The sequence below is a fragment of the Rattus norvegicus genome, chromosome 11 (assembly GCF_021556685.1).
Source record: "Rattus norvegicus strain SHRSP/BbbUtx chromosome 11, alternate assembly SHRSP_T2T, whole genome shotgun sequence".
In the NCBI taxonomy this organism is placed as follows: domain Eukaryota; kingdom Metazoa; phylum Chordata; class Mammalia; order Rodentia; family Muridae; genus Rattus; species Rattus norvegicus.
Window position 1 is genome coordinate 78,903,565 of NC_141544.1, and position 22,452 is coordinate 78,926,016.

At 48.3% G+C, this 22,452-nt stretch overlaps 1 protein-coding gene across 4 annotated transcripts in view; it reads right to left on the reverse strand.

The window, feature by feature from the left end:
* Positions 1 to 22,452, reverse strand: part of Sema5b (semaphorin 5B) — a 123,042-nt gene that overhangs the window by 40,754 nt on the left and 59,836 nt on the right. For 2 of the 4 annotated variants that reach the window (NM_001415135.1, XM_087576202.1), the window contains 1 exon segment: positions 1,091 to 1,293. In NM_001415135.1, the coding sequence (NP_001402064.1) occupies positions 1,091 to 1,244 (154 nt within the window). In that variant the 5' untranslated portion in view covers positions 1,245 to 1,293. 4 annotated transcript variants of the gene reach the window in all.

The window sequence follows — 22,452 nt, forward strand, 5'->3', positions numbered from 1 at the left end:
ACATCAGGAGAGTGACCTTGAGGCCTGGCTTTGACAAGACTCCTCAGCCCCCAGGACTGGGTTTTCCTGCCCACTCTCCCACACGGGGTTAGTTCAAGGAGGGGCCATGCCACCGCTGGTCAGTATTAAGTATGAGGGGACCAGCTTTGGCCAGTGGTGGCCCATGCCTTTAAATCCCAGAACTCAGGAGGCAGAGGCAGGCAGATTGCTGTGAATTTGAGCCCAACCTGTTTTACAGAGTGGGTTCCAAGACAGCCAGGGCTACACAGAGAAACCTTGTCCAAAACAAAACAAAACGGAACAAAATCAGGGGACCCTGGCATTTCATCTGCAAATTGCAGTGTGAACGGCCACGTAGGTGGTTCTCAGAGCATGAATGTGATCAGAAGCGCTGTGTTGGGATAACAGGTCATGGGAGAGCATCCAGGCCTCTCTAGGATTTGGGTTTTATTTATTTCATTTGGTTATCATCGAATGGCGGTCCTAATTTTAGAAATTCTGAGGAACTCACGAGCCCCCCCCCCGGAACACGTCCGGTGATGTGCACATCCAAGATTGGGAAATCCTCGAACAAGACACTCCCACGCTCCCCCTTGACAAGCAAGAGTTATGAGTCACCAGGGCCCCTTCTGCTGGGGGGGGGGGGTTCCCAGGACTCCAAAGACAGGCATCCCTGCGTTCAGCTTAGAGCGAGAAGGATGCTTTCCAGTTTTCAGGCTCTTCCTTGGGAGTGAGTCATCACTCTCCTGCCCCCGGAGAAGCCAAGAAAAGGAGCTGTGGTTTGAGAACTTCGAGAGCTGAGACCACCTCGATCTGAGTCACTCCCGCCAGGGCATCCATAGCTTCCATAGCCCATCCAAAGAGCCCAGTGAAAGACAAAATGTACTCCGGGACAGGCATGGGTGTAGGGCTTGAATAAAGCTAGCTACTTCAGAGAAATCAGAGCTCCCGGCCCACTGCTTCTCAGCATTAAAACGGCTACCAGAAGAGCCTCAGGACCTCCAGGAAGGGCTTCAGACAACCTGGAAGGCCCTCCCAAGGTCTGACTCATATTCTTCAGGACTACAGGGGGTTGGGGGGTGCCTCTCACCTTCGAAGGCCACGATGGGGTGCTCCCTCCGGGTGCACAGCTGCTGCTCACTGCTGGGCTCACTGGTGATGTCCTGGGAGGTGGAGAGGTGGGACAGCAGCAGGGTGAAGCTAGGCAGCAGCAGCGAGAGAGCCAGGGGTCCTGGGACTACCATGGTGGGCCCCTCTGCAGTCCAGCTCCTGGAGGCAAGCCAGAGGGAAGACCTGCAGTGAAAAAGTTAATCTCACCAGATGGTCCCCCAATGCCCGTTTCTTCTGTGTCCTCGAGGCTGTCAATGGCCCCACGGGGTTCTTTGAAAAGTAAATTTATAATGTATTTATGTTACTCTGCTCTCATAATGCAAAGTTATAGATCATATCTTGAAAGCTAATTTCCCTTATAATGGTGTTCTGGACAAAATTGACAAATTATAGAGTCTTTTCTACTATGATTCCAAGTGCTTTAAAATTAGCTTTAATGATAAAGGTGGGATCCATTTAATAAATGGAGCTGGGGCAGTGGGCAGTCATGTGTAGAAAGAGAAGCTCAGACTCAAGTCCGATTTGGACCTTGCATTTTAAGCCAGGAAAATTTCAAATTGAATTCAAGATTTGAATGTTAAGGGTGAAGTCATGAAAACACCAGAAGAAAATTTGAGCAGAATCCTTCAGACCTTGGAGGGGAAACTACAACAAACCCAGACACCATTAAAGGAAGTCTTGACAATTTTGATGTCATTGAGTGAAAGTGTAAACCCCTTTTGACTAATAACAGTGTCAAAAGGCCAATGACGGAAGGCAGTCACGATGGTGCACATCTGCAATCCCAAGGGGCTACAGCAGGAGGATTGAAGATGTGTGGCCAGCCTGGCCTACATAGTGAGACCTTCTCTTTTAAGGAGGACTTGAAGACATGCCATGAATCCCAAGGCCCACATTAAAAAGTTGAGAGCTTATAGTCCTCTCACTGGGGGACAGAGTCAGGCAGATCCCCAACTGGTGAACGTTAATCAACACGGAAGTTTCTAGGTGGGCTAAACGAAACACTGTCTGAGAAGACAAGGTGGACAGATCCTTAGAAAGGACACAAAGGGGCTGGAGAGATGGCTCAGCAGTTAAGAGCACCCGACTGCTCTTCCAGAGGTCCTGAGTTCAATTCCCAGCAACCACATGGTGGCTCACAACCATCTGTAAAGAGATCCGATGCCCTCTTCTGGTGTGTCTGAAGACAGCTACAGTGTACTTATATATAATAAATAAATAAATCTTTAAAAAAAAAAAAAAAAAAAAAAGAAAGGACACAAAGGTCAACCTCTGCCCTCTACACACACACACATGAATACACACAGGGCAAATGACAGAGCTAAGGAAAAATATTTGTGATTCTAATAACAGACAAAGGGGCTAATATGCTAAATATGAAAAGAACTCTTAGGAGCCAAGAAGAAAATGACCAACAATCCAGTATATATATATATACGGTCTAATGATTCTCCTCCAACCAGCAGAGATCCACAGGCAGTTCTCCCTTGTTACGAGGCCTCGAGGAAATGGTATACCTGTCCTGTTCCACTGGGTGTGTCAAATGGCACAACCCTGCTAGAGGGAAACCTCTTTAACTCTAGAAAGGGTATCTCCATGCTGGCTGGTTTTCTGTGTCAAGTTGACACAAGCTAGATTCGTCAGAGAGGAAGGAGCCTCGGTTGAGGAGGTGCCTCTATGGGATCCAACTTTAAAGCATTTTCTCAATTAGTGATCATTGTGGAGGGCTCAGCCTGTTGTGGGTAGGGTCACCCCTCAACTGGTGGTCCTGAATTCTGTAAGAAAGCAGGCTGAGCAAACCTCGAGGAGCAAGCCAGTAAGCAGCACCCCTCCGTGACCTGCCCCATGTGAGATCCTATGCTGACTTCCTAACCATGAACAGGGACGTGAAAGCGTAAACTAAATAAACCCTTTCTCCCCAACTTGCTTCTGGGTCATGGTGTATTGTCACAACAGTAAAACCCTAAGACACCCCTTGGCCCACTAACCTAATACAGGAATGATCCACAAAGTAAAATCTATGGGCCAGTGTTGAGTCTCACACACCAACAACTCTGTGGTCAGACAGATGCAGACGCTAGAAAGTCAGAGTTTAAAATGCCAAATGGAATTTGAGTGATTTTTATGGACATTGAAGCTAATAATCAAATGTCTGTCTGGTAGTGTGGCTCAGTGGTAGTTTTTGCACTCACGTGCAAGGCCCTGAGCTCCAACCTCAGCGCCATAAAACAAAGAGAAAAGATAGACATTTAGGCTTCCATTTTGCATGTTTCTTTTCAATTCATTTCTCTCGTAATTTACTGTCACTGAATTGTAGGTAAGCATCCATCTGCAACAGATTGTAAATTGAGAAGTCAAACCGGCTCCTCCGAGGCACAAAGCTAAGGAGCAAAAAATAGACCACAGAGGCATCGGTCTGTGCACAAAGTGACCTGTGTACAAGATAATTGTCTGTGGCATTCTGAGAAACAACGAGAAGATCAAAAATAAAACCAAAAACCAAAAAACACAAAAACAAACAAACAAAAAACCAAAACAACAACAACAACAACAGAAAGAACAAGCAAATAGCTAGAGACAGGAGCTGGGAACTGGGGTGTCTGCCGTGGAGTACTATAAAGCCGTAGAAAAGAATGACCATCCCCGTCTGTGAAATGAAATGTTGAATTAAACTGGAGTGCTGACCAGGAAGGCAGTGGGTCAGGATACTTCCCCTGAGCAAAGCCTGTACTCTCAACTGAGTGATCCCAAAGGTATCCCTCAGTCAGGGCAGGTGGGAGTCAGAGGAGAGAGAGATTCTTGGGGTTCCTTCTGCCCTGAAACCTTTATTCCTAGTCTACGCAGTATGATGTCCTTCTTGCCTATTTGCAGGCACAGATGAAAAGAGCACATCATGGCTGAGTGCGGGGCTGGAGGGCTCCAGGCTGGAGGGAAAGAGCACACTGACAGACCCAGGAGAACCCTGCTTGCAGGGTTCATTCCATGCCCTGGGAAGAACTCATTCTCGGAGACTTTCTCCATCCCCTCACCCTCGGGCACACACAGATGCATCTTCTTAGCTCCCAGAAGAGACCGTGGGAGGGAGGAAATTCTCCTTCTTCTCAGCAGGTCCCACCATCAATACCTGCGTATTCCTCCTTGACACTGGTTCCCAGCCCTTCCAACAGGCCATACAGGCTGGGAATGGTCATTAAGGTGTAGGGCCCATTCTCAGGAAGAAAAAAAAAAAGCTGGAGCAAAATATCAGACTGTGTGATTGGAGAGAGAGAAAAAAACTTAACCCCACTCTGCCTTAGTTTCCCCAAATTGGGAGTGACAACGACAATATCAATGTTACCAGCAATTGTGAGGAGTCACGGGTCAGTATTTTTCAAAGACGTTTTGCTGGAACAGAGCCAACAGTGAGCCATCATCCAGGATAATAAGATGTTTTACTGTCTGGAGGAAGGAGGCGGGCACCAGAGAGCTTCTTTTTCCCGCTGACACTGTGATGATACCTTTGGTTGGCACATCTAAATCAACTCCCTCCTCCTCTCTACCACACTGTATGTATATAGCATGCCCTACAGGGGCTCCATCCTTTTCCTTCTTCTGGGTGGGACTGGCCAAGTTGCCAAAGGAGAAACAGTGGGTGTACCTGTAGCCTCCCTTCCCTCCCTCGAACCTACTTCTGCAACCCAGCCTAGAGCACCTGCCCTGTTCTTCTACCTCTGAGTTTCTTTTTTTTTTTTCTTTTTTCTTTTTTTCAGAGCTGGGGACCAAACCCAGGACCTTGCGCTACCTCTGAGTTTCTTAACCACAGCTGTGTCCTCCCTTTAGAACCAAGTGACATCACTGCCTTGGTTACTGGATGCTGGATGCTGCACAGTGATCACCCCCGACTCCCTAAGCCTCCTCCCCCAACTCTGCAAAGTCATTTTACTAAGATACCATCACTTTTCCCAGTCTGATGGTGCCAGCTGTTTTCTCAGGGAGGCCTGACTAATTAGGGGTACCCAGACCACAGCTCACATGCATTTTTCTCCCAGCAGCCCCTAAAACTATCTAAGGCAGCATGGCCAGGCCTGTAGTGGTTTGAATAGGTTTGGCCCCTATAGACTCGTGTGTTTGAATGCTAGGCCCACAGGGAGGTCCTATGTTCAAGCTCCACCCAGTGCGGAAGACAGAGTCTCCTCTTGCCTGTGATCAAGAGAGTAGAACTCTCAGCTCCCTCTCCAGCACCATGTCTGCCATGCTTTCTGCCATGATGAAATGGACTGAAGCTCTCAAACTGTAAGCCAGTCCCAATTAAGTGTTGTCCTTTATAAGAGTTGATGCTCATGGCGTCTCTTTGTAGCAACAGAACACTGACAAGGCTGACAAGGCCTACCATACCTCCATCTCTTCAACCTCCATTCACATTTAGCTTCTGGGGCTGGTACTCTCCTGGGAGATTATGAGACCTTTTGGGCATGGGGCCTAGGTGACTGCTGTAGGAGTACAGGGCAGGACTTAAAGGCTGAAAAGCAGCCCTGCCTCCTGTCCAGCTCTCTGCTTCCTAACCAGCCAACCTTCTAAACCTTGAGTCTCCTGGTGTGTCTCTGCTGCCATAATGCACTGTAGCGCTTGAACCGGTGGACAGAGGACATCTTTTCTGTGAGATGCCTTTGTTGGGTATTTTGGCACAGCAAGGAACAGGGACATAAATAATCTTGTCACCCTTGCCAATCCCACTCCCCTCCTTTATGTCCCTGCCTCAGGTCCAGAGGTCTGACTACCCGCCACCTTCTGACTCCTGGTCTGGCACTTTTTGTGGTCAGACCCAGTGTTCAGGGGGCCTAGGCTAGAAACACATCCTAGTGTCTTCCCTGCCCTAGTCCCCAGGTCCCGATGCTCCCAATTCTATGGCAGAAGTTCCATTCTCATTAAGATTTCTATGTAAATGTATTCTTCAAGTCTCTCCTGAATGAACAACTGATAGATCGATGGATGTCACTCTGTCTGTCTGGGTCCCAGCACTAACCATCTGCAATTCTGGTTGCAGGAGATGATGGGGGCAGGGAAGGGGAGAAGGTCTGGCCTCTAGGAGAAGGTCGGGACAAAGAGGGAGGCTAAGGCTCACCCAGCACACACCCAGGTCATACAGACACTGACAGAAACACAGCAGGAGGCCACAGGGAAAGCCTAGGGCTGTCCTGGGGCTCACTGATGCACCTGCACAAGCCTGTAAGCCTGCCCTGCCTTTTCCTTCTGCCCTGTTTTAGGGGTCTGTAGAGTCTGAGAAGGGTCTGACAGCTGGGGAAGGACTGGAATGTGGGCAGGCAGAGTGTGGCAAAGAAAAGCTTCAGCTTTGCAAATTGCAGCACCATAGGGTGCCACACCAAACCTGGGGGTGAGTAACCAGCAGATCACTGACTGGTCTAGGGTCAGACCCTTGGAACTGAATTCCAGATACTTTCAGGTTTACAGGAGGTGGATTTCTTATCTTTGGAAGTTACTCCCACAGCTGAAGACAGAGAGACTTATATGGACCACATGACCCTCACCCTAGCCACAGCTATTCACACCAAGGCAGGTAACATCAAAACAGAGCAGTAAGGAACTGGGCCGAGAGGAACCTGGAACATGGTCCTAAAAGGGTGGATACCTTCTCCCCAACTTGTAGGTGAGGATAATCAGAAAACACAAGTGACAGGAGATGGCAGAGAGTAGAAGCTCATGGAGACATCACACTCCCAGTTCTAGCCACTTCCTGAGACTTGTGAGAGTCTGTTTTCATGAGCTACCCTCTCTACATCCCAGTTTTAAAAGTGTGTGTGTGTGTGTGTGTGTGTGTGTGTGTGTGTGTGTGTGTGTGTGTTTGCCTACATGTAGGTCTGTGTACCATGTACATGTTTGATGCCAGAGGAGGTCAGAAAGTCAGATCCCCTAGAAATGGAGTTACAAACAGTTGTGAGTCTCTCTATCAGTGATGGGAATTGAACCCGGGTCCTCTGGAAAAGCAATCAGTGCTGTTAACTCTTCTTCTCCAAGTTCTGGCTTTAAAGAATCGGTATTTCACTAAAGACAGTCAACATTTATGTTGAATCAGGAACTGGTCGCAGACATGGCTCCTTTCCAGTGTAACTTTTGCACGGCCATGGGGCTGGGGCTCAGTCTTCCAGACAAATAACCAAAGAGAAAGAAGAGGAAGTCACTAATGGGCATGTAGGGACCACTTCTTCCCACCTGGCCCATTGGCAGGATTCATGATGCCCTTCTAGGCACCTGGAGCCAACTGTACCTTTTAGCCTCATGCTTAGACGAGTGGTGCTGGACAACAAAGGATCTGCCTGCTCCTTTGATCTCCAGGCTTCCTCATCAGGTCTGAATCTTTCTGTTTGTTTAGTTTTTTGTTCTGGGCACAGAACCCAAGGTCTCGTGCATGCTCTGTGCCTGCTCTGCCATGACCTTGCATTTCTGTGCCTCTTGCTTCTTTATTTGTCAAAGGAGGAAGATGAAATCTAGCCTTAGAATTGTTGCAAATGTTAAATATGTAACTACAGTAAGTGAGGTTTAAGTGGCAAGTCTCAGTAGTATTATTATTAGAGGTTATTATTAGAGAGGGGATTGCTCAAGAGTGTGCTTTTCAGGTCTCAATTAGAATTATATAAACACTACTATCACCCAAATACAGTTTGGCTTACTATGTTTAAAATCCAAAGTTTCTAGGGCAGGTAGGAGTTTCCACTTCTAATATGTATCAATGGTAAAGAGATTACAGGGCTTTTCCAACAGAGCATAGCAACAGACCGTCCTGTTTCTCTGCAGGTTGCACAGCACTAGGAAAAGACCTGAAAAGATGCCAGCTCTAGGTGTGGCTCTCAAATTCATCACACGTAAATAAGACTAAACATGCTTTGCCTCAGAGAGAATGCCTTGAAGCACCAAGAATGAAGGCCAGCTCAGAGCAGGCCTCTAATAGATCACTTCCATAGAGATTGGTTAGGATCTAGAGCAGCGGTTTTCAACCTGTGGGGATCCAACAGCCTTTTCCTGGAGGTCACATATCAGATATTCTGCATATCAAAAATTTATGGTTATGAAGTAGCAACAAGATAATTTTATGGCTGGGGTCTCACCACAACATGAGGAACTGTATATTAAAGGGTCACAGCTTTAGGAAGGTTCAACACCACTGATATAGAACATTTAGCTAGCTGCCATTTGTGTGCCTGGTACTCTGCTGAGTGTGACTAAATACCTATGTGAAAGAGGCTCCTTGCAAGGCTCCTTAAATAACACAAACAGAATGCCTATTATCTTTAAGGAGACAGGAAATGTGTCCCCCAAGGGCAGAGATAGTGACTATGGCCTGACAGTTTTATAGAGGACATGGAATCTGGTCTCCACCTTGTCTCCCGGTTGCATGTTACCTAGGATAGGGGTGCTCTAGGAATGATGGAATGGAGGTACTGCACCATCTGACTCTTTCTATTTTGAGAAACCCTGAGCCAGGAGAAAGCATTTTCTCAGATCTTGGCCAATATCTCTCTTGCCTTTGCCCCTGTTTCCTGTGAGTCTTCTCTATGGAGTCACTCTGATGGTACCTGGAGGTGAGTAAGTAGAGGCCTGAGGGTATGAGAGAGAAAACACACCCATGCCAGTATCTGCTTCTCCAGGACTCGGGCAGTGCCTATGTGCTCGGCACAAACCATCAAATGACAAACTGTAACAGTGGAGGAATGGACTCTCCTGGAGATATTGGAGAGTCATGGCCAGAGCCATTGGGCACACAGATGAACCTCTGCCCTTAGCACAGGAATGACAGAGGGGGAGAAAAGAACAGAGTGTTCATGTTCACTAAGGCTCCCATATAGCCCAAACTGGCCTTCATTAGGCATTTTTTTTTTTTTGTCTTTCCCAGCTTGCCAGTGTCAGTTCCCCAGATAATCTGAGAAGTATCAATTCATTTCTGGCATCATTGGGAATGAGTTAAAAACTGGGTTCCTACCTTCTTCTACCATTTACATGGGAGGTCAGAGCATGGGTAGACTGTGAGCGTTCAACAGAGTCTAAAGATGTCTGTGAGGTACAAGACAACCATGGGAAACTGGAAGTAAGGGATGCTGCATACCCTACACAGAAGGGTGAAACCCATAGGGCCTGAAGGATACAGGGTAGAGCTCCCCAGTTACCAGGAGCCAAGAAGACATAGTGGGGACAGCACAGGCAAAGACTTGCTTCTAGACATTATTGGATAGCTCATGGAGGCTGGAGACACAGAGGGAGATGAGTCTGTGAAGGAGGGGTCAGAGGCCATTCATGATGGTTCTTGAGGACAAGCCTAAATCTCTAGAAGCCTCTCTTCTGCTCGTAGTAGGATGCAGTGGTGAGGGTGTAATGTGAACGTGTGGTCCCATTGTTGCTTCGGGATGCTAGTAGACCAGTGGAGAGGGACTAAGATAGGCCATTGTCAAAGGCATCTATGAGAACTGGAGTCAGCACCCTCTCCCTAGAGAGCCCAGTCCCATATCTTCAGGACTACTGAATCTTAGGGGCTCCTGTGCTCTGTGGCGGGAGTATCAGCTGTGTTTCAGGGCTGGATGCCAGAGACAGGGGCAAAGAAGCTGGAGACGCAGGACAGAGGTCTCGACAGCCACAGTGGCCACAGAGCTGCCTCCAAACAGTAACATGGGCACCCCTCAAATGTCTGCTGATGGGGAGGGCTTCCTAGAGCAAGCAGGGACATCTTTTATTTGAAAAGAGGCTAAAATCAAGGAAGAAGAAACAATTCCCAACTCAAAAGATAAGGGTTTGAATAAAAACAGTGTGGGCCATGCTCCTGCCTTGCAAGATCTCACGGCAACTTCATATGTAAGAAAGCTGCAAGATGCCCACTGTTCAGCTGAGGAACCTGCCTAAGGTCCCATAACTGTTCACTATAGGACTGGGATGCTCTGGTCATTCTCCCTCAGGGAAGTACAGTTCCAAGCCTGTAGCCACCCTCTGCAACCCTGGTTCCGTGTGCTCTCAGCAGCCTGCGGAGTCTAATTTGGTTTCCTGAGTTGGCTTTTTTTTTCCCAAGGAGAGCACTTTCTAGCTATAAATTATTAAGCTGATTCCTGCTACAAATCAGCCTCCTGCAAGTTTGGGCTGCAGGATCCCGTTTATCCAGGTCCTGAGCGGCCGTGGAGGAACAAATGCCAGGGGTTCCAGATGGACAGGGCAGAGTGCGCATCTCCAGCCTGTGCTGATGGCCACCTGGATGCTTCCGCCAGCCCAGGCTCTAAGCCAGGCGCCAGGGTAAAGGAATCAGCTAAGGGGATATTTGCCCTCTTCAGCTCCAGGATCTGCTGGGAAGGGGCTCGGGCCTGAACTCCATATCCACCCCTTCCTCTCTGCTGCCATTCAAAATCTCCACTTGGCTGCCTGCCTGAGAAAGGAGGAGAAAGGGGGCAGAGAAATAGAAGAAATGGGGGGGGGGGACGCAAACCAGGGAAGACTGTATCCAGGCCTGTGGTTTGGCAGCAGGCAAAGGTGTAAGGCTGCCCCTCACTCTCACAGCCTGCCCAGGCTACCAAATACCCAGCTGTGCTTCTCTCTGGAAGGATCTGAGGCATCATTCCACTCACACATCCCACTCACCACTTGGGGGGTGGGGCAAGTTCAGCCAAACTCAACACAAAGATAAGATTGAGATGCAGAATCCATCCATTGCCCTGAATAGAACAGATTGGATACGGATTTTCCTCCTTTCTTCCCAACTGGGCCCTCTGGACCACTGGGGCCCAGAGAGAAGATTGGCTCTGGATAGAGGAAGAACAGCTGTTGAGAGCCCGGAGGCCCCACAGCACTGAAACCCGGGAGTGGCCATGTAGGGAGCATTCCCTCCTCACCCCAAATCTCCCAAGAGCAAGCTCAGTTACTGGCCTCAGCCTCCCCTCTGTATTCTGCAGTTTGGAGGAACCAGGAGGTAGCGTCTGCATTTCTCCTATGGAGTCCTAGAAACCTCCAAGTTGTCTGTCTGTCCCATTAGAATGTAGACGCCATCCTACCCGTGCCTTCCAACTGAAGATAAATAAAGCTCTCACAGATACGTGGCTTCCACACTGTACTTTGGCCCTGAGGACACCAAGGGCTTGGAGAGCACGTCCATCTCAAGACTGGGTATGTATGGAGCAAGTGGCAGAACCAAGACTTGGAAATCAATCAACACCATAACAGTGTTATGCACCCGTGCTCTTGATGACACGCCATTGAATCCACACAATATCTCACTGGATCAGGCAGACGATGTTTATTTCCACTTCGTGGAGAAGGAAACGGAGGCACTGATGAGTCATTTTGGGAGAAGTCAAACCAGGAGAAAGGGGATTCAGACGCAGGCAGCCAGGGTTGTTGACAGAAGGCCATGGGCATAGCACTCAAGAGTTTGGATATGACAGAGCAGTAGGAGTGGAGCCCAGGTCACTCTAGGGGTACCTTCTTCAACATGGTCTGAATGAGTCAACTACAGGTCAGACCTGAAAACAGGAGCAGGCAGAGTGTCCATATCACTTAGGAAAACAGAGGAGAGGAGAACTTGTTTCTTTCTTTGTTTTGAGACAGTCTTATGTCTCCCATGCTGTCCTTTAACTTACTACATAGCCAAGGATGACTTAGATTCCTCTTCCTCCTCCTCCTCCTCATCTTCCTCCTCATCCTCCTCTTCCTCCTCCTCCTCCCACTTTCCAAACTCTAGGATTGCAAGTATGTACTCCATGCTGCAAGTGTGACCGTCTTGAGGTAGCTCTGTGGGAAAAGCCACTGCGGATGAAGATGGATCAAATCTATAGAAAGAGCCTGTTGTCAGGGGTAGGTCATGGGTCAGGGCACATCCCAGGGCTGCAGTGTGGCTTCATCAGGTGAGCAGTGTGTTTGGTTTGTGCCTTGCCCAGGTCGGTATCACAATTGAGCATGGATGCTGGCACCATGGCGATCCAATGTGGAGTAGGGTTTATTTCCTGCTCCCCAGATAGCCTGTAATATTTCATTGTTTTCGCAAGGAAAAGGAAAACAAAGGAGGCTTGCCTACTTTAATTACTGGAATTAAATGCTAAGGACATTGCCAAACACACATCCCGCTTATCTACTCATTAGAACAGCCGCCTGTCCCCTCCCTATGGGCAAGCGCCCTCTGTGAAAACATTTTGCTATCAGATGTTCCCAGGCTGAAGAAAATGGAAACTGCATTTGAAAACATTCCCACAGCTCAAAAACAGATTCAAACCCAGCAAAAGCCTGGACTTTCTTTCTTTTCTGGGTTCTCCAGTACACACACATCTATTTGCTGAACGCAGGCCTTAGTTGGTAAGAACCCACTTGGACTCCTGCTCTGTGGCAAAAAAAAAAAAAAAAAAACCCTGCTTCTGTCATTGAAAGAACTCCAAAAGATGGATGCTGCTGGTAGCATAACAATGTGGATGCCTCCAAACTGGACCCTTGGCTGTGGTTGAGATGAGTTGGTGGGGGATGTAAGGGGAATTATCTGTTCTTCTAAGTCAGTGGTTCTCAACCTTCCCAATGTTGCAACCTTTAATACAGTTCTGCATGCTGTAGGGACCACCAACCAAAAAATTATTTCATTGCTACTTCATAACTAATTTTGCTAGTTATGAACCACAATGTATCAGTGCAAGGGATCTGACACGGGACCCTGCCGCTTTCCGTACTAAGTATAGTATTTTCATATCACCAAGCAACTCCATTTTTTTGGGTACCATCCCAAGAGAGTTGAAAGCAGGATCAGAGGTATTCGTACACCTTGTCTACCTGCCCATCCGTCTGTCTGTCCAATCTGTCTGTCTGCCCGTGGCAACATGTTCAGAGCAGTGTTATTCACAATAGCCAAAATGGAGAAGCAACTTGAGTGTCCGTAAGCAGATGAATGAGTAAAAAAAAAAAAAAAAAAAGTGACCGATTCGAGCAGTAGGATAGTCTTCCACTTTAAAAGGAGAGGAAGTACTGAGTGAAACCTGTTAACGTGAATGAGCCTGGAGACAGGATGCTAAGCGAGGTCAGCTGGGAAGACAAGACCAACGCTACGTGACTCCACGTACAGGAGGTTCCTAGAACAGTCAAATTCGTGGAGACAGGAAAAAGAAAGGTGTCTTCTAGGGCCTGAGAGAAACGAAGTCATAAATAGAGACTGTTTTGAAAGAAGAAACACCTTCTGGAGCTGGACAGCGGAAAGGGTGTTAACACAGCAATGTGGGTGACCTTAATACCATCGACCAATGCTTAAAATTAGCTAAGATAATACATTTTATGTTCCACATGTGTTACTACAACTTCTTAAAAGTAGTAGCTCCTGGGGTTGGGGATTTAGCTCAATGGTAGAGCGCTTGCCTAGCAAGCACAAGGCCCTGGGTTCGGTCCTCAGCTCCGGAAAAAAAAAAGAAAAAGTAGTAGCTCCTGGCACTGGGGGGAATGGCTCAGTGGTTAAGAGCACTTGCCGCTCTTCCAGACAACTCAGGTTCAATTCTCAGCACCCACGTGTTAGCTCATAACTATCTGTAACTCCAGTTCAAGGGAATCTGATGTCCTCTTCTGTGCTCCATGGGCACCAGGCATGCACAGACATCAAGCAGGCAAAATGCCCATACACGTGAAAGGAAACAATAATACTTTTAACTTAAAAATTGTGGCTCCAGGGCTGGAGAGATGGCTCAGTGGTTAAGAGCACCGACTACTCTTCCAGAGGTCCTGAGTTCAATTCCCAGCAACCACATGGTGGCTCACAACCATCTGTAACGATATCTGATGCCCTCTTCAGGTGTGTCTGAAGGCAGCTACAGTGTACTCATATATAATAAATAAATAAAAAATTTTAAAAAAAAATTGTGGCTCCAAAATGTGCTGGCCTAAGGTTCCTGGAGGTGAGTGGACAACCTCCCTGTAGAGGGTGGGTTCTTTTCCCTGCTCACCCCTCAGTCCGACACCCACTCTCAACTTCTCTTCCTCTTCTGGGGCATACATACCCTTAGTTAAATGAAGCTAGCCCCCCCCCCCACTGCCCACCACAGCTTAGCCATCTGGCTAGGACAATAGGAGACGGAGTGTAGCCAAGAAGTAAAGACCCAGAAGGTGACTGACTCTTGCCGCAGGGGAGAATTCTAAGCAAGTCCATCCCTGCCTGATAGACAAGGCCATGGTCTGAGACTGACTGACCAATGGATTCCTTTCCTGTTCTGCTGTCACAAGCCATCACAGAGCTGGTTGCTTAAGCCCTGCCGTTCTATGGGTTAGAGTTCATCTTGGATCGCACAAGGCTGAAATCCAGCTGTAAGCCTGGAGTAAATGCGGAAATCTACTCTCAGGCCTTTTCCAGCTCCTAGGAACTACCCACATTCCAGTTTAAAGCAAGGAACCTCATGTTTCCCCATCTATTCTCCCACGTTACTACTCCTTTGAATCATAGCCTGGAGAACTCCTCTACTTCCAAGGATCATGAGATTATACTGGGACTGCCCAGGGAATCCTGGGAGATGCCTCCTCACCCCTAGGCCTTAATTGAATTTCTTCTGTAAAATCCTGCTTGCTGGGGAAGATACATCTCATTGGTTCCTGAGATCAAGTCGGGGACCCTGTTGATGGACATCACGCACCACAGCTACTCCCACTCGGCCTTCACATTCCTAGTACACAGAATCATCTGTTCTGACTTCTAAGACAGAGGAACAGTTGTCAGTGAGTGTCACCAGTAAGTGACACTCTACTTACGCCATGGTGTCAGGAAGGAAAATAATTCCCTACTGTGGAGGGAATGATCAGGGTCCATGGTTATGTAGCAAAGAGGAAGGAAAGAAAAGACTAGAAAATGCAGAAGCAACAGGCTCAGGCCAGGGTGACGGCGTCTGTCTGTGCAGAAGAGACTTTGGGAGTGACAGCGGAGGCGAACTGCACTGTCACAGGGTGTCACAGAAAATTCAAGTACAGTGGCACAAGAGTTACAGGAGGGCGATTATTATTCACTTCCCCAAAAGACTTCCCTAAGCGTTCTTCAAGTAACAAGCTTGTCTGTGTTCTTAAAATAGGATTTACACCCGATTTCTCAGTAACACATACAAGGATGCTTGTAAATCTATGGAAGTGAAGTGAGACCAGTAACATCTGCCGATTGCCTTCTGTGCTGCTGGTGTCGCCAGCTGAAGGAAGGAGACACTGAGTAGGGAAGCCAGGCTCCAACCCCTCCACTCTGTGCGTGCACATCCATGAAAGTCATGGCCAGCTGACCCTTGCTTCATACCTGTAAAACCATTGCAGGGGGTGGCGGTACTAGGGCTGACCCAGGGATGTCCGGGCCCAGAAGCTCTCCACATAGAGGTAGAATTTCCAGAGACTGTCAGTAACTGGAGCTGCCCCATTCTCACAGACATGTGGAGGCTGGACAGAGAGTACTCAGCCATTGATGACCTACAGGGTCATTTCTGCAGTGGCATCAAAACCACAGTTTGGGAACAAACCCTTTGGTTCTAAAGTTGTCAGTGGTAAGGCAACCCTGGAAGAAGAGAAGGCACGAAGACATGGAGAGCCAACGCTAATGTCTCTCAAGGTTGGAATCTAAATTCCCTCTTCCATCACTGTGGCTGCTCCTGGGTGATCTCAGCCTCTCCCTAAAGGGGATCCCTAAACCTCCAGGCCCTCTCTCTTGGGCTGTAGACAACAGGGCTGTCTCCCTTTCCCTATTACCCAGCACCTCCCTCTTCCTCCTTAACCAGCTTCTACATTGTTGGTGTCACCAGCAGAGGGTCAGCTGCTCTGTTGTCTAATGGTGCTGCAATTCTCCCAATCATCTCACCTCTTACCCTAGCGTCTCCAGAAGCCTCTCTCCCGGACCCACCATACTGAACCTATTGTCAAGTTAGGTTTAGAAATTTGACAACATGGCAGAGCGGATGGGGTGGACTGGACAGCTACCTTCCAGCCCTTTCCTTTCAGCTGTGTGTTGCCTTGAGGATGCTGGCCCACATCTATCCATTTTAAAGACAATCTACACGTCTGGATATATGTTCAACTCCCTCATGTTTAAAGGACGTCAACTATTTGTAATTTTTTTTGACATGTCTACATTTGCAAACAAAACATGTCTGTCATGTCTGTGCTTTGATCTCCCTCCTTCTGGTGCTTTTTTTCCTTTGTCACTCAGAATCACCAGTGTCTCTGACATTTCTATTCTGGACAGGGGAATCAGCTTTCTGGTCTGAGAGTCCCCTGCTGCTCTCAGGCCTCAATGGACAGCACAAGCTCCTCAGATTAGACTGGAGGCCCTCTGAGGTGACCAGAGACAGGAGGGTAAGCAAGACAGAGGGAAGAAGGCTGGTGCCACTCAGGGTGACAGAGCCATTAATTAACAGAGTTAAGCATCTGCTGTTTAATTAACACCCTCTCTGCTTTCAATCACCATCCCTTTAACTTTCCCAGAGGGCCTCTGTGGCGGGTGAAGCTGAACAGGAAGCAGGAGAGCGAGCTCCTGGCTGAGTGGGAGAGGGAACCACAGGGCCATGGGTTTAGTCCCTGAGAATTGAAAGTCGGAGGGTGGAGCTCTGTAGCCTGTGATAGCAAGGGAGGAAGACGCAGGTTTATGTTCCAGCAGGAGGGACCGCACACAGTGGCTCAGAGGAGAGTCCCCGGATGACCTGGACAGGATCAGGGACATAAGCTTGGTGTGTAGTGGCTGTACAGGAGGTCCCTGACTCTCTAGCAGATGATGAAAAGTCGTGTAAATTTTATTTTCAGAACATATGAGAGAAGCTAGAGACATGGCTCGCTTGCTAAGGGCATGCAGTGCCCTTGCAGAGGACAGAAATTCAGTCTCTGGCCACCCACATCAGGTGGCTCACAATATCCTGAAGCTCCAGCTCCAAGCAGAATCCAATGCTTCTGGCCACCTGGTAACCCACATGCACACGGGGGCACACACACACGCACACACACACACACACACACACACAGAGACACACACAGACACACACACAGACACACACACATGTATACACAGACACACACACAGACACACACACAGACACAGACACACAGACACAGACACACAGACACAGACACACACAGACACACACACAGACACAGACACACACACACAGACACACACACAGACACACACACATAGACACACACACAGACACAGACACACATACACACAGATACACACACACAGACACACACATGTACACACAGAGACACACACAGACGCACACACATACACACACATACACACACAGACACACACAGACACACACACAGAGACACACACACAGTCACACACACAGACACACAGACATAGACACACACACAGCACAGATATGCACACACACATAGATACACACACACGTACACACACACACACACACACACACACACACACAAGTCAGCCTCATTACTTGAAGAACACTCTGGCCTGATGTTTAGCCCCAAGCCCCACCATCCAGTGCCCCTCATTGCACAGACTGGCGATGTTCCTATCCAGGTGAGACCCTTGCCTCCCTTTAGCAAGGGGCATGCACCTGGCCAGGGGAGCCTAAGAAGAAGCCTGCTCCAGATCCTGGAGGAAATGCAGAGCTTCTTAACAAAGAAAGAAGATAGTGGGCGTCAACCTCTTCCCTGCCTCTACCCCCTGTCTAGTACAAATGTGATGATTTCAACCACAGCAGCCAGGGTTTGACAGAGACAAGACAGGAGACAAACAGGGAGGAAACGGAATATTTTGATCCTGTTGAGCCTCTAAGCAAAGACCTAACCTTTGGTAAAGTGATTTTCAAATCCCTATCTTTAGAGTTACCGTGGGTGTTTTTCTATTAGTGGAAACCCAAAGCATTTCTAAGTAGTATACTCCCTCCCCTAAACCCTCTCCTCTTCAGGAAGATAAATGAGCATCATTTACAAAAGGTGAAGTCGCCAGCAGACATTTTCTATTTCCTCTCCTAGGCTGTCCAAATCTTGAGTTTAGGAACAAGAGTGGCCGTCGGTGAGGTCCACATCTGCCTCAGATGGGAACTCTACAGATCCCTCTCAGCTCTGTCTCCCGAGAGGAAAGTACAGAGCCTGCCATGCAGTGGGAGATCAGCCAACATGGGTTTCTCTGTAAATGAATTCATGAATGGATGGATGTACCACTCCTTGGCGCAGCTGCTCCAATCACAACCAGTTGGCAAGAAGAGGCTTTAGCAGCTAGCTGGACTCCTCCCAAGAAGGCCAACCTGGAACCTCTCCCCTGAAGAAGTTCCCTACCCTCACCCCCTGCCTCGTTCCAATGGTACTCGGCCACCATTTTAACTGTCACTTGAACAGACCCTCCCCACTTGCTCCAGATCTGGCTTCCCGGTTAGAGTCCAAAACCACAGAGGTAGGTCGTATTATCCTTTTAAAGCTCCCAGAACCAGCCAGCACTGAAGAGAAATGAGCATTATTTTCATTTGAGAGTCACATTTAGAACGAATACTAAAAGGCTGATAACGGAGTAGCCCCCCTAGACATGATGCCCCCCATGTTGGGAGTGCTCTGTGAATGTTTACTATTAGCCCTGGATTACTTTGACTAGGCGGGTTGCCCAGGCAAACACTCAACGGCTATAAGCAACCATTCTGAATGTGGGAGTCACAATAAGCTGTATTTCATGTACCGTTATGAGAATCAAGGCAGCATGAAAGTTCAATTAAGGATGTTTATTATAATAAGATAATACAACCAAAGTGTTTAAACGTGATTTGTCTTGGAAGATTTATCTCCGCAATTATTCACTTTTGAGTATGATCCTGTAGACTGCTGGGCAATGAAAAAATTTAAGATTTCTCCCTCCCAGCCACCTCACCAATGGCTTCTCACCCAGTCCCAGGAGAAAGGCCTGTGCTGAGTCAGCCTAGCTCCCATCCCTGGTCCAGGCACCCATCCCATCACCAAGAATCCTTCCTCCACTCCTGACCTTGAGAACCCTTCCTCTCCAAGGAAATGATGCATCCTTTCCAAGTCATAGAGACATTTCCCCAGAAAGCTGTACATGCAAAATCTATTGGACTATAAGGTACCAGATCACCCAGACCAGCATCAACATTAGATTCATACACTTGTAAGGATGAGGGTAGACTGGGCCTTGGGAGGGGATGAAACTGCCCTTCGCAGTTTAGTTTGGCTTCTTCTTCACCTGGGCCTCTCCCTTCTATCACTACAGTGGTCTGCTCTGTTCTCCTCTAAACCGGTCACACAGCTCGGAAGAGTCAGAAAGGCCTGTGATGAATAACATCATCATCATCATCATCATCATCTTCTTCTTCTTCTTCTTCTTCTTCTTCTTCTTCTTCTTCTTCTTCTTCTTCTTCTTCTTCTTCTTCTTCTTCTTCTTCTTCTCCTCCTCCTCCTCCTCCTCCTCCTCTTCCTCCTCTTCCTCCTCTTCCTCCTCCTTCTCCTCTTCCTCCTCCTCCTTCCTCTCCCTTCTCCTTCCTCCTTCCTCTTCCTCTTCCTCTTCTTCTTCCATTTTTTTCTTTTTTTGATTTGGTTGCCCCAGGGATGATGAACTAGAGCCAGAAAAGGGAAGATTGTCCAATCCCTCGAAGTGTGATGAGCGGCCCCACCCTAACTGCTGTGCCTCTGTGATTGGAAAGTGGGAGGAGAGAGGCTGTCTGCTGTAGTGACCCCCACTCAACCCCTCACACAGCTGGAAAGGTCTGAAAAGGCAACAGGCCTTAGCTCAGTTCTGCTCTTCCTACTATAACAAACCTTGTGTGGGCATGATCAGAGGTCATTCTGTCCTTCCTCCAGGCAAGACAGCTCTTCCTTCTATCTCTTCCTTCTATCTCAGGTAGCTAAACTGAGGAAGGGAAGGATCTCATCACTGTAGCTACACTTGGGTGACCATAGTGCTGTGTGGTACCCACCACACTCGGGGTAGCCCTGCATGTTTCTCTGCTACTGGAACCAACATTTATGAAGGACCCTATGTGTCTAAGTGAGTTTTTTAGGGAACCTGCTCTGTGTGTGTGTGTGTGTATGTGTGTGTGTGTGTGTGTGTGTGTGTGTGTGTGTGTGTGTGTGTGTGTTTTCTAGGGTCTTACATATGCTATGTAACTGCTCTGATTCAGGTATACCCCAAACTCTAGGTTTTTACCTTTCTATTTCAAGACAGGGACTCAAAAAGTTGCACAGTCTGACCTTGAAATTGCAACAGTCCTGCCTCTCAGTCTAGCAAGTAGCTGGGATTATCAGTTCCCAGGGCAACCATTCTTTTGATCACCCCGTGACCTCCTGGTCATTAATTAGTGCTTATATTTAACTCCATTTTTCCTCATCAGTGAGCCTGGATTCGTCAAATCACAGACACTAGGTCTTCTGACAAAAACATAGTTTGGACTCCCCAGTAAGTATAATTACATCTTGGTTTCATTGTGTCCTTTGTTCTGTGGAAGATGGTGTGGTAACTGTTTTACAAATGTGATCCCCTTTATACAGTAATATAAAGGATTTTTCTAGCTGGGTGTGGGATCACACCTTTGATCCCAGCACTGGGGAGGCAGAGGCAGGCAGACTCCTGAGTTCCAGGGCAACCTGATCTACAGATCAAGGACAACCAGGTCTACACAGAGAAACCCTGTCTCAGAAAAAGAAAAGTTTTGGGTTTTGTTTGTTTGTTTGGGTTTATTTTGTTTATTCTTGTGTTTATTTGTTTGCTTGTTTTGTGGTTTGGAAGATGAGGGAACAGGCTCACGGGTCATACAGGCAATGATTGTTGGACATGGGGGTCTAGGCTCTTACCTAAGCTGCTTCCCATTTCAACAGGATTTCCCCAGGGAGTGAAGGCAAGGAAGCCCAGGGCTCTCTCCAGCCTGGAGGAATGGAGACCTGTTTCTCAGCCTTCTTCCTCCCCCTGGGATCCTAGGCTGGGCCCGGGTAAGCTGCACTCCTTCTGTCCAGAGTCCCATTCTCATGTCCTATCCTAGGCTGGCATCTGAACCTGCTTTCTTCACCTGGTCAGAATCCCTGCTGCTGGCAGAGCCTTGGATCAGGTTGTCCTATCCTAGCTTCTCCAAGGAGACCACAGTCAGCTCTCACCCTGTCTGGCCTCCCAGGCATGGGCTCCCAGGTCCTTCAGAGTTGGGGTGGGGAGGCTAGTCTACTGAGAGGCTCACTACTGTGAGTGCTGGACTCAACAGCCCCTTCTAGTCCCCCACCACTGACAGCCAGTTACTGCTCATTAGCTTTGCCAGTGACGGGGGTGGCCGAGATCTGCAAGGCAGATAATCCGAGGTAGCCGGAATGTAAAAAGTCATCTCTGTTTGGCTAGGGAGGGTATTTTTGGACTTACAGTTGAAAGTGGGTGTGTATGATTGGCTGGGATTTCACAACGCTTCAAACAAAATACTGAAGGGAAACTGCAGGACCGGATGGTTGCCTTCGGGATTGGAAGCTGTCGGCCATGTTCTTATTTCCTGAGGATCTGTGTCTGGACCAGGGGGCACAGAGCAGTTCCTTGCCTGGGGTTGGATCACCCGAGGTCCTGACCTGGAACCCAGGCTGCAGACACAGATGCTTACAAGGACAAGAGGACCAGTGAGCTGAGTCAGCTGGTGGGACACAGAGCAGGGACAGGGTGTCAACTGTGTGCTTCTTCAGGATACACAGCAGCCCCTAGGACAGCCGCCCCTCTGCTCCAGCTGATGACAGAAACCAACAAAACACATCTGTGGAGGATTTGGCCCACCGTCAACTGCTCTGCAGTCTCCGGCCTGGTGGTTCCTGCCTGCTGTGGACATCGGAGAGCTTGCTGAGGCATCAAGGGGTTCCTTCTCCATTTTCTCACTGGCTGGGTCTGGAATAGGAGCTAAGCTGGACATTTCTAACATTTCTAGGTGACGCTTGTCAGGACGGGCTGGGGCCGTGCTGGCTGTAGGATAAGGGACTATCACAATGCCTTATGTGACTAACTGCAACACCAGACCAAGGTGTTATTGCTGGCCCACACTTAGTGGCAGAGGATCCAAGGCCCAGAGACCTTTGTGACCTGTCCAACCGAGGTTGCATAGCAAAGAGCTTACCAGTTGTGGAAGTGAAGATCGGCATCAGTGTAACTATTAACTCTCTCTAGTGGTTTCGCTTTCCTCAGCTATCAAATTGAACAGAGAGGCAATACCCGCCCCTGGTGCTGAGCAGAATGGCTTTCTATTTAGGGGCCTTAATAGATAATTTCATAGCAGTCACTCTCATAAGAAGGGTAGGTGGCCAGGAGGGGATAAGGGAGAGTCCTTTGCCTCCTTCTAAAGAGGAAGCTCAGCCAAAATGTAACCACATTTTGCTCTCCCTTGGCCAGAAAACAGGCTGCCTCGGCTTGAGGCAGCATAG